The sequence below is a fragment of the Eutrigla gurnardus genome (assembly GCF_963514095.1).
Source record: "Eutrigla gurnardus genome assembly, chromosome: 5".
In the NCBI taxonomy this organism is placed as follows: domain Eukaryota; kingdom Metazoa; phylum Chordata; class Actinopteri; order Perciformes; family Triglidae; genus Eutrigla; species Eutrigla gurnardus.
The window spans coordinates 3,234,412-3,246,861 of record NC_139919.1 but is presented as its reverse complement, the minus strand read 5'-3'; the positions used below and the strand labels follow the sequence as shown (position 1 = coordinate 3,246,861).

The following is a 12,450-nucleotide window of genomic DNA, read 5'->3' as shown; positions in this document are numbered from 1 at the left end:
TCCTGAGCACTGACCTCTCGCTTTTTTGAGTATGCCTGCATGATTTCCCTCATTTCATCACATTCGTTGACGTGGTCTCTGTTGGAGTTCTCAATGACTGTTTTGAGGTACTCGGACATTCCACCTTCTTTCTTGGTTATGTACTCTGTGAGATACACAATGCATCCGTGTGCGTTCAGTATGTACTGTACGTCGATATTTGCATCCCAGGCTTTAAGCAAAAACGGATTATATCCATTTACCCAGCAGTCTTTTGGGTCACGTTTCAGTATCACCGCATTGGATTTGTTCATGAGGTCGAGGCATCGTTCATACTCAATGTGTGTTAAATTGCATCGAGCCAGGAGCTGCTCTAAACTCAGGGAGGCTGTTTGAGGTTCATTCAACAACAAGTTCAGTGGTCGGAGCTTTTCTTTTGCTAGTTCCACGAGCAGTGGATCAAATTCCTCATCAGGTCTCGTTATCATGGTGTCTCTCACAGGTGGTTTGGGAAATCCAAATCTGCATCCAGAGCTGCGAGTCTTGAAACATGTCTTTGAGTGGTTTTTGCTGTGCATTTGCAGTTCTGTGACTTGTTTGTACAGTTCAGGTTGTTTATGTGGGTCAGGCAGCTGAGCTGTGATGTATTTGGACACAAAATCCAACACCGTCTGATCATCATCCTCATCAAACACAGGTGCACCTTCTATCCAAACGAGGCAGTGAATGTGTGGGCTTCCTCTGTGCTGAAACTCAACTCTGTAAAAGTAGTCAACAACTTTGCCGATGGGCTGTGCAGGAGACAAGATTACATCTCTGAATAACGCCTCAACACGCTTATCAAACATGCGCATGGCTGTCACAGGATTGCTTCGCAGGATCTCACACTTTGCTGACCAGTCCAGACTTTCAAAATCCACATCTTCACCTTGCTGCCTTTTTATTGCTTCAATCACCTCAGGCCAACGCATTTCAGCTGCAGAGAATGTACAGAAGAAAGTGGGCTTTCCCAGCTGTCTGATCATGGCAAAGAGATCTTTGGTCGTTTTCTCCCAATAGGCTGGTGTTCCTCTCAGTGGCTGCATGAATCTGACTGCATCTCTGTTTCTCACCAGTCTCTCAACCTCTCGTTTATCTTGCAACATTCCTGAGGTTATTTTTCGTCCATCTCTGGTCAAAGGTTTTCCTTTACGTAACTGTATTGTCATGCTAGAAGTAGCCAAGTGTATTTCAGTCACAAACTGTGCAAAGAACAGGTAATTTGTGTCTCTTGCAAAACGCCCATCATTACAGAAGAGCCTCGCTTTGAAATAACCGCTGGGTGTCACTTTAATAGGTCTCTGTTCATCCAGTGTGTTTTGACCGGTAGGGAACTGAACAGGGAAAGCCATGGCCTCCAGTTTAGGTGTTCTGAAAAAGCTGACTGGACTGTTTCTTTCAGCGGGGGCAACAGAGTAGATTCCTTCACTAAAAGATAGTATTTCCTCTGCAACATCACATGGCTGAAGGCATGATTCCAGAGCAAAACCACCATTAGGCATGTCACCTTCCTGCTCATCATCAGCTCTCTGCTCCTTTGGTTGTTCACCATCACTGGACAACATGTCGACATCCTGTTCATTTTCAGGCTCATGTTCTGCCTCACACAGTGCCTCAGTCTCACACCTGTCCATTTCCATTAAATCAGCTTCATCATAATCATCATCCTCCATTATTGCATTCTCATCATTGTCATCGTCCTCATCAGGAAGTGTTGGGTCACATAACTCTGCTTCATCTCTGATAGTAATGTCTTGATACTGTGGGTGGATCTGTTTGAGTTTATGCAGCGCCTGCACTAGTTTAGACCAGGTAACAGTCTGAAACAGCTGGTGACCTCTGTAACACAATCGTCTCTTCAGTTTCACTCTCATGACCTGAGACTCACTTCTCAGTCTGGGTAACGCTTCCACTGTTTCCTGAACCTCCGAGGGAACACATATGACATTACCACGTATTAGATTCTGTCTGCCTTTGGGAAGAGGAATAATCTTGGCAAATGCTATGCACTTGGCTATGAGATGTCTCTCCAGTATGTTGAGATCACACAGTTCAGATGGAATATCAGCGAGCTGTAAGTTGTTAGCAACAGCGAGGCTTGGCATATTTCCATTTTTAAGGTGATTATGACAGGTGTGACAGATCCACTCTCTCCTTCTCTCATCAGGCATCTTACACTGTTCATCTCTGCAGTCAGCATCACAAACATGGACATACTTTCCAGTCAGGCATCGAGCAACCATGTGTGGATTTCTGGCATAATTTGACCTTTTGCAGAGACGTACTTGGTTTTGAAAAGAAGCTTTATGGCAGACAGTGCACACATAAGTGGGCCCGTTCTTTATATGTGATCTGAAAATCTTTATGGCCTCTTTGATCAAAGAGTTGTCATCCTCTGTCTCACATGTTGGTCTGTTCATCTGTCTGTATTTATTTTTTATTTTCATGGCACATCTCATGTTCTGCATACTCCTGAATGCAAGATTGTTCTTGTACCTGTCTCGCATCCGTTTTCTCATTAGTTGTCTGTGTCTTTCCCTGAAGGATTTGTCGTTTCTATATCTCGTTCGGATATAAGATTGCTGTCTCTCTCTGACGTCAGGATTCTCCCTGTATCGATTGCTGAGGAATCGCTTATGTTTCTCTCTGAATTCAGCATTCTCCCTGTATCGACTGCTGAGGAATCGTTTCTGTTTCTCTCTGAAGTCAGCATCCTCCCTGTATCGGGCTCTTATATTATTTATTTTCTGTTTTCGTAATTCAGAGTTGTTTCGATAGATATTAGTAACAAACTCTTGTTTTCTTTGTCTGAATTCTTCATTAGAATATTTCCTGCTTGAGTCAGATTTTTTCTTTGCTTTAAATGTCTCATTTGAAGCATACCTTTCCCTCTCTTTCCTCTTTTGATTCTCCTTTCTCTCTGATACTGTTTCAGAGCGCAATAGCCTCCTCTTATATTTTCTTCGGTCCTGTTTACTGAGTTTTTTCAGTTTATGTGAGATGTCATGTAAGACATTACCACTGGCTGCAGTATTTGTCAATGGAGCAGATAAGTTTGACTCACTGTGAGGGGCATCATGTGATGTGACAATGTTAGTGGACACTCCCTGTAATATGTTAACAGAGACATCACTGGCATCAGGGTTTACCTTTGCAGCAGAGTTTGGGTCATTCAGCAGAGCATCATGTGATCTGACAGAGTTCAAGTTGAACTGGCTCAATGGTTCTGGTTCAGTTTCCATATCAGTGGATACCTCATGTACAATGATATCAGTGACAACAGTATTTATCTTTGCACCACTCTTGTTTTGAGGAGCATCATCCAGCAGAGCAGTTGAAACAGCAGCAGCATGAGTTGTAGGTTGACTCTCTCTGTCTGGGATATTCTGAAGGATGTCCGTGTTCACATCGTAAAACTTCACAGGCTTCAACTCATAGTTACTGGAGGACTGTGCACCTGACATTCTGTGACACGTCATGAGCCTGTCAATCATATCACTGAGACGTGTGAATGTTACCATGACAGCAGTACCAGGAGTGAGTGAACCCGGGGGGAGTGGCAAACCTTTAGCTGTTCTGGAGTGGGGGTCAAAAAATCCAAACCTGCCTGACCTGGTTCTGAATACTGCAATACACAACAGTCTCATCATCAGTAAACCATACTGCACTTCTGATAACAAGCAGCTCAGTCCTGCCTCAAGGTCCAGATAACTGTCTACAGCTCCAGGTAAAGGGTCTCCAAATGTGCCGTATCTGGAAAGTTGTGTCATGTCCACATAATGTATACACCTGCGTGCAGGAACTTCATCAGGGAGCTCATCTGTAGTCAGATAGATGTCATCATGGTTTAGCCTTTTCCTCACCTCTGAGTACATCACATTACCCTTATCCAAAACAAGGTCCAGGTCTGCTCTGGTCAGGTTTTCATTCTCATGAAGGAATGCAAGAAAGGTCAGTGAGTTACAGGTACACTGCTTATTTCTGTATCTGCCATATCGACTGGAAGCCTGGCTGCGTGATGCACACACATGTCTTACAGAAGGCTGATGTCCCAGGTCCACACAGTCTGCATGAGAAGGTCCTGCAACACATGGTTCATCTCTATGATGTCCTGTCTTCACGATGTCAGCATAAGATACCTGTGGTACACTTGTCTCATCACTTTGACCTCTGTGGTTTACCTGGTTTACATTAGAAGGTCCTGCTACACATTGAGCATCACTATGTCCTCTCTTTACAGCTTCAGCATAGGATACCTGTGGTACAGATGATGTATCGTGTTGACCTGCCTGTTTCACACTTTGAACATGAGATGCTGCAGACATGTTTACTTCTCCACTGCTCTGAGGACCAACACATTCTGCTTCTTTAGTCGCAGCACAGCGAAACTCATTTGACCTCTGCCAGCGCAGGCGTGCAGCTTGGGACCTCTTATTCTTACTCGGCATTGTTGTACGAGATATTAAACACAATATCAATTGCCAGATATTACTGTTCAGGTAGCAGGATCTAAAGCTGAGTGAAACCTGTGTCTGCTTTTAATAATTAAATGGTAAATTAAAACAGAAAACTGTTCAGGTTGTGGAACTATTTAATTTATAAACATTACTCAAGGAACAAAAGTATCAGTGGTCTAACAAATATTTTTCAAGAAAATCCTTGTCAAGCCTGGGCAGAAGAGAAGTTTAAGAATATCAAAAGGGTTAACCTATTATATAAGTAAATGCTCATTAAAATTTATAGATTTAAATGCACACACACTTTTTGTTTTAGCTAACCAGGTTTATGTTTAAATGTTATATGTTATATTTTAAAACGGTACTTTTAACCCAAAGCAGAAGACAGATCGGGAGAGTAAGAATCTCAGAGTTAATTCATTGACAGTTTGTCCCACCAAGTTTGTTTCACCAAGTTTGTTTTACCAAGTTTGTTTCACCAAGTTTGTTTTACCAAGTTTGTTTCACCAAGTTTGTTTTACCAAGTTTGTTTCACCAAGTTTGTTTTACCAAGTTTGTTTCACCAAGTTTGTTTCACCAAGTTTGTTTCACCAAGTTTGTTTCACCAAGTTTGTTTCACCAAGTTTATTTCACCAAGTTTGTTTTACCAAGTTTCACCAAAATTCCAAAATAGATCAGAGCGGGACAGAGGGATACAAGGTGGAATGTCCAAAACTTCAGACAGAGCTGGTAGAAGTAATAGGATAGACAGAGAGCACAAATGATAAGAGGAGAGATCATGGGCAGCAGGAGCTGTAAGACAAAAAATACATTAGACAGTTATTTAAATATAAGAAATCCAATTAAGGAAAGACACCACAGATAAATAGGATAAACATTTCAACTAATCAATATCACCATGACACTTCCCCCAGTTGATCACTTACATTGAGACAATTATTTTCTATTACAAGTTTTCTGAATTGTTATATTTAAATATGCAAATGAGGCATATATTGTTCTGCTAGTCTGAACAAAGACATGTTAAGGAAGAGAAATAGACCAAAATCTCAAAATTGAGCAGTGCATGAAAATGTGTATGTTTTTGCCTGTAATGTAGCACCTTTTAAAAGGACAGCAATGCATTTGTGAAGTGTGGTTGTATGAGGTATTTATCCACAGGCAGTGTGTTATCTACAGTAGATGTCAGTAAGCACGCTGCCAGTTTAGAGAAGCAGCAAAACATACTCTTAAAACATAGTCACCACCAAATACCCCCATTAATACCGCATTGCCAGTTGTTGCTAGATTAATGTGAAACACAATGTTGTCATGAAATACTCAGTGGGACTATTTTAGAAGTCTGTGTTTCACTACCACCTTAGTGTGTGAAATCCCTTTTTTCACAGACTTAAAAACACACTGGGCCCTGGTTTCGTAGACCAGGCGTAGTCAGCGCGCAGCGCACCTGCGCCGCGCCGACGGGGTGTGTCCGCCTGGACTTTGCAAGTTTCGTGCACCGCGCAGGCTCGCGCAGGCACACCTCCCGTCTCGCCCACCGGCGCAAGTGGGAAAGAGGGAGGAGAAGAAGGCGTGAGTGGGAGACGAGGAGGAGACGAGGCGTGGACTGGGATTAATACAGCCGATTCAGATCTTCACCAATCAAATGAGCTCCTCTCCTCTCCTTTAATGCGTTAGGGGAGGTTCAGTGCAAGTTCCGTCACTTGACAACCCGATGACAGAAGCAGCGCCGCCGCTCCCACCACGCGCTGTGCGTGCGTATCATAATAATAACAATGCCGATATTATAAAAAACAGGAGAGAGAGAGGGAGATGTTTTGGTCCGAGAGGCTGAGTTTCCGTTACGCGTGCCATCCGCCTTTGATCTGACGTCAGATGTGACGGGACAATCTATATAGATATAAATTCACGTGTTGATTCAATTAGTTGCATTAAATAGTGTTTGTTGTGATTATTTATTGCATTTAAATGGGCCTGGACCTGTGGAAACCTGCCTGTGAGGTCTCGGTGACGTGTGCGCACTGCGCGCCGTCAGCCAAACTTCCACTCCGCCAGCTGTGATTCGCATTGAATGAATGGAGTTTATTTACGCCTTGCGCCGAGAGTAGACCAGGTTGGAGCTGGCGGGCTTTGGGCGCAGTCTTGGCGAGGCTTTTTGCCACGAAACTTCCGCTACGCCAAGCTGAATCTGTGACGCCTCCCCCTGCTGCGCCGCCACACCCATCTTGGCGCAGGTGATCCACCAAACTGCCAAACTGACCGTGGCAAGGCTGCGCGGGTCGAAACTTGCATTACGCCGGCTCCGCCACCCTGCGCTGCGCCACGAAACTAGGGCCCAATGTGTTTATTCAGCCTAACATTATATTTATGTTTGTGAACTTACTGTTGAGTCACGGAAACTGATGTGGAAGGAGGGTAAGGGAGGGAGAGAGAAAGAAAAAGAGATGATCAGTTTTGTTTCTGAAAACACACACCTCACAGCTCATTTCAATACTGTGGACCATTTACTTCCTAACTTCCTTTCAAAGTCTTGCATTTGTGCCTAGAATCACATAAACAAACATTTAAATTGGAAGCTACCTGTGGTTGTACCTCTGGCAACACCCAGCGAGTCAGTGATGTCAAAATGTATTTTGTAAAATGCTCAACAATATTTTAAATACACAATAAAATGGCCTCTTTACATTATACTTCTTCAAGATGATGTAATATTTTTTTAATAATAATAACAGTAATAATAACAAGAAGAAGACATAAGGCAGTTAGAGGTCATTCTAATCTATAAACCAATGAAATATCAGTTCAGTGAAAATCATAATTCATGTGTGTGAACTTACACTTCAGAGTCAGCAACAGGAATGGTCTGCAATTAGAGACAAGGGAAGAAGGAGTAGAAGGAGGGGGGTGGAGAGAGATAAAAAGACATGTTCGGTTAACTCAGCTCATTTCAAATCACTCTTCAATGTGGACAATTATTTTACTTATTTGTTATTTCCTTAAAGTTAAAATATAATGTATAGTTAGTTAGTGGGTTCAAACTTGCACCCTTCAAACAATTGACATTGATATTTGGTAACGTTAGGTTGAATGCAACTATTAAGATACATCATGTAGTACTTGCATTGCAGAAGTAGATTACTGCTTCATCACTAGCAAGGTGAATCAAGATTTAGTTCTAGCTCCCAGATAAAGCTGGTTTATGATAACGTTTTCCTAAGCGATTGTGTGTGTGTGTGTGTGTGTGCGTGCGTGCGTGCGTGCGTGCGCGCGCGCACGCGCGTGTGGGTGCTTGCTAGCTAACAATAGCTGGCGTTATCTTATTTAACCTACCACAGTCTACCACAACATTCAACATTAACGTTAATGGTTTATTTTTTCAAATTTCCCAGTTTCCTTCTGGTGTTGCAATAATTATTTGAGTTAGTAAAAAAAAAAATGTTTGGTTTAACCAGTTTTGTCTGTTAACAGTTAGCAGCTATGGTAATGTTAGCAAACAATAAAGGCTTTACTAGTCTGCACAAGGAAGATTTTTGAGTGAGAACTCAATTTCAATTGGCTTTAAAACACAAAACCTGTATTTCTACTGTTCAAAACATTAGTAGTTGGGAGAAAGGCTCACTGCTAACTTACTTACCAGAAAAGACTTCGGGACAAAATGGCGTTGCTGCTGTGGTTGTGTTGTGGTCCGTTGCGATGTTAGATTGGAATGAGGCGTTCAGGGGCACTCGGAAATTCGAGCATCAAAAGCAAATAGTTGGAAAGTTAGACCAACTGTGATTATTTACAGCCTGTAGCCTAAAGAGTGCTATAGGACTTCTGTTAACTGCCTGTAACTCTCCATTAGTAGTAGCAGAATGCCTATAAGATACAAAAAGATACACTTTATTGATATATAATCATATGCAAATACTCTGTCAGTCAAAATTGAGATTTCAGAAGAGATGCAGGAGATGAGGAGAGTGAGGAAAAAAAGGACAAGGTGATGAAGATGAGAGAAGAAGAGCAGCATAGACAGATTACGACAAGGTCCTGGAGCCTGAACCCTTGGCTTCAGACCCGGCACTGTGGGAGGACCAGGAAGGACATTTTTGCCTCTGTGATTGGCTTGCTCAGTTTCTTACACATGCACAGAGAGATAGACACAGTCACACACACACACACAGAGAGAGAGAGAGACACACACACACACATAGAGATATTGTGAAAGTGGTTATTATATGTAGATGTTTACGTTGCTGTTTCATTTGCTGCTCATGCTGCATTCAATTGCCATGGGAAATCCGAGGTTTCTCTTGTTTTTTTTGTACTGTAATAATGGTGAGCATTTTCATCACAGGCAGCGCATCACTGCCAGTCATCACATGGGCGCCTTTTACTGCTTTGAATAAGCTGCATGATATATATATATATATATATATGATTCTGATAGCTGATATCAAGACCAACACAGTGATATATCATACTTGGTGTTTAATTTAATTAGTATTTTAATTCAAAGTTAATGTGCAGTGACTAGAAATCATTTAAATTGTATTTGTAAATATATAACAATGTCCTCCTCCTATTCAGTGAATTTATTATATAAATAAAATGTGTAAATATTAAAATGTTTACTTAAAATATTCTAGTTCCCACTGAATTTAAATTTTACTATGTATAAATTACTTAGATTAACTTCATACATTTACTATACGAAAAAGTCATTGTTTTCAGTGTAGGATTTAGTCATCGGCATCCAATCAATACACTCAGATTAATATTTTGCACCTTCAATTGAGATGTAATGATAAGTCATAGCTAATGGGTAATTGCAAAGCAGTTAAAAAAACGTTTAAGTTAAACAATGCAGAACATTTTGACACAAACCTTTATTTATATTATAACCTCATTAACAATAACTGATTAGAAAAATAAACATTTAATAATTAATTATTAACTTTTATTAAAAAAATTAATTTAATTTATAATTTACATTTATAAATAACTGATTAGAAAAATAAACATGTCATGTATTATTAACATTTATAAAAAAAACTGATTAGAAAAAAAAACATTTAATCAATAATTATTTACATTTCAACACGCAGAACTAATAGGCTACTTATAACTAACACAACATCTGGAACTAATTCAAATAATAATTAAAAAAAATTAATTTTCTGCCGTGGTGATGGCTTTTATGGCCACCACCGTCTTGCCAGCCACCTGTATCCAGACTGGAAGAGGGACTTTCACCATCTGGGGCTCTATTGGACGCCAAAGCTCTTCTGAAATGGTCAGGAACCGGTCCTCCTCCACCAGTAGGGTTAGGGTCCCCGGGGTCCCGTCCACCTCTACCACCCCATATGCCCCTACTGCCTCCTCCTCCATCTGACTGGCCTCCTGTAGAGACAAAGTAAACACAAGGTACCATATTGAGTCGTTTAAAAGAAAATAGGATAGGAAAGAAAAGTTTGCACATCAGATGAATTTACAATCAGACTTTGTTGTAGGTTACATTTTGATTGTGTAATAAAATGAATTGAAAAATACTTTAATCAGGTAGACCTCGAAATATGAAATTTAAGTTAATTGATAACTCCCAAAGTGATATGACTATCCATTGCAGCCATTTGGTTTGTTAACTAAAAGGGTTATACATTTCTGTTTTGTGTATTTTGAAAATGGTAAGTTTGTGTCGCTGATGAAATCCTCAATCACATCAACATCATCTCCACTGTGTTCCAAAATTGTAAAATCATTTAAAAAACAACAACAAAAGCAGCAGCATCAACCAAGTAGGCCTACCTCAATCTGCGTGTGGGTTGTCGACTGCAGCTGGAAGCCGTACTCAGAATTTGTGGACCTCAGGTGGGACACCCTGACGTGGGCTCCCAGCTGCAGGCGGAATGTTGGCACTGCTGAGTCCCTCCATAGGCAGAGGGCTACCTGTGTATCCCCCTGTAGAGGATAATATAGTATTTTACTATACTGACACCATAATACCTAACCAAAAAAAAAAAAATCTCATCATCATCTCATTCTCTCTGGTCTCTGGTGTCGAGATGATAACCCAAGATTTACATCGCTCCAAAAACACAGAACTTACAAATGAGCTGACATTTAAACTTGAATTTGAAACAAATTAACTTATTAGTCATATATTAAATGCATGGCTTACCTGCTGCAGCACAATATTTCTCAGGGGGATGTTCTCCCTCACCACCATAATTTTTTTCACGGCAGACAGCTGTATAAATAGATAGTGCTGTTAATTTTACATTTTAATATCTATAGTCAAGGACTCTTAAACTTTATTTCCATTGTAATAAAAATACATTTACTTCCACACCACAGTGCTGTTGGCCAAAAAAAACTTACCTCGATCACCTCCCCCTCTACTGTCATCAGACCCTGGGTGCTTTGACAATTGGTCATAGGGGTTAGGGGAGAGCAGGGTCTAACTAGCCCCTCCGCCGCCCGTCTCAGCTCCTCAGGCACCTGGAGCGGAGCGCTCCGAAAGAAAATTGTGTCCTTTGTGACGCCAAATGAATATGGTGGAGACTGCCCCCTGAGGGCGTAGCCCCTCACCACATAGCTAGCGCCCTCCTTTACCCTGTTTCTGAACTCTTCATAAAGGGTGACTTTGGCCACCGACACCCCATCACACAATGCTATGCACAGATTATTTTTTGTGGAGATGGGTGTGGCCCCAGCATCGCTGAAGCCCCAGCTTGTCACCCGTGGCTGCTCGATGATGGCCACCACACATACGTGGATTGGTGGGGGCTTTCTATACGGCAGGCTGGGCTTTCTGTTCATAATTTCTCTTAATGCCATTCTGAAAAAATAAAAAATAAGACACCATAACATATAGATTGGTTACTAGATATCTTTAACATTATTCAACAGGTTACACATTTCCTTTCAACCTCCTTTGGGTTCATTTACAGGCCTACTTTCATTCATTTCCCTAACAGTTAGCATTAGCCAGAAATACTATAGCCAATAAATGTTTTTTAAAAATGAAGGCATTTATTTCTTTTTTTCAGTAAAGGCTCTGAGACTTTATCAGTTCAAATCATATCATAATCTATATTAGCTTTACTTTAAAAATGGTATTAGCAATTTTTTGACAAGGAGATTGGAACTTACCTCTCTGACTCTGGATGATGACTAAAGTTTTCTCTGCTCCTGTCTTTTTATCTGTGTCGGGACGGAACATTCCGGAAAGTGTGTGACATCATCAGTCATAGTTGGAGAGCACCCCAAAAAATTCAGATTGTAGTTTTTCAAACGTCTGCTGCTTAGGCATACTTTCACCTAGAAACTCCATTTAAACTTTAAACATTAGACACAAGTCTTGTGTATTGGTGTATTAATCCACGTTTCAATAGGTCATATAGTTTTTGATCAATGACTGTTCAATGACCATGATCGTTTTGGGAGAAATCATGAGATTATAATGGGTGTGTATTGCACGGAACTCTCCGTGCTAGAGTGCGTGACATCATCGGTCAGAGTGTGAAAGCACCCCAAAACACTTGAGATTTTTTCTCTTTCCAAACTCCTCCGGGCCACAATTTACACTCTACACACATGATATTTTCCAATTTTGTAGACAAACTTGTCCTGTCTCTCACAATGTGCTCAGAAAATCTGTGAGATTTACAGAATTTGAATTAGCAGCCTCTAAGTTCAGCCACGTCTCTTTTCTCCTCATTGACTCCAATACAAAATGTTCTGAGCGAAGTAGAGAGCGGACTCCTGTTTTAAACTTGCAACTGTCTCCAAAATATTTACTGCAGAAACACCAAAATCATGTCAAATCGTTCGGGAAGTCCTTACAGCGATGATGGTGTGTGTTTTTTTCTGATAGCACCTATGGTTTTGTCAGAAACAGCCAAAATGTGAGACCATCGCAAAAGGAGAAAATGGCTGTTTCTCCACATTTCTGTCTCCCTCAGCCTGGGGGGGACTTCAAGTTGCCACGGCA

General features: G+C 41.1%; 1 protein-coding gene and 1 long non-coding RNA gene across 2 annotated transcripts; both read right to left on the bottom strand.

The window, feature by feature from the left end:
- Nucleotides 1-4,656: 4,656 nt before the first annotated feature.
- LOC311013170 lies at nucleotides 4,657-8,251 on the bottom strand. The gene is made up of 4 exons (XR_014597113.1): nucleotides 8,110-8,251; nucleotides 7,313-7,338; nucleotides 6,859-6,874; nucleotides 4,657-5,267 (listed from the first exon to the last, which is right to left on the bottom strand). It is a non-coding gene; the product is annotated as an uncharacterized lncRNA (long non-coding RNA).
- Nucleotides 8,252-9,500: 1,249 nt separating this feature from the next.
- LOC311013222 (uncharacterized protein) lies at nucleotides 9,501-11,446 on the bottom strand. The gene is made up of 4 exons (XM_084009198.1): nucleotides 10,836-11,446; nucleotides 10,636-10,704; nucleotides 10,263-10,415; nucleotides 9,501-9,857 (listed from the first exon to the last, which is right to left on the bottom strand). The coding sequence occupies exons 1-4, from the start codon at nucleotides 11,325-11,327 to the stop codon at nucleotides 9,627-9,629; spliced, it is 945 nt and encodes a 314-aa protein (XP_083865324.1). The 5' UTR covers nucleotides 11,328-11,446; the 3' UTR covers nucleotides 9,501-9,626.
- Between the last annotated feature and the right edge of the window lie 1,004 nt (nucleotides 11,447-12,450).

Coding starts and splice junctions, on each gene's coding strand:
- LOC311013222 (XM_084009198.1), bottom strand. CDS start 11,327: ATGTTATGGTGTCTTATTTTTTATTTTTTCAGAATGGCATTAAGAGAA. Junction 10,705..10,835: donor TAGAGGGGGAGGTGATCGAG/GTAAGTTTTTTT, acceptor CTATTTATACAG/CTGTCTGCCGTGAAAAAAAT. Junction 10,416..10,635: donor GAAATATTGTGCTGCAGCAG/GTAAGCCATGCA, acceptor TATCCTCTACAG/GGGGATACACAGGTAGCCCT.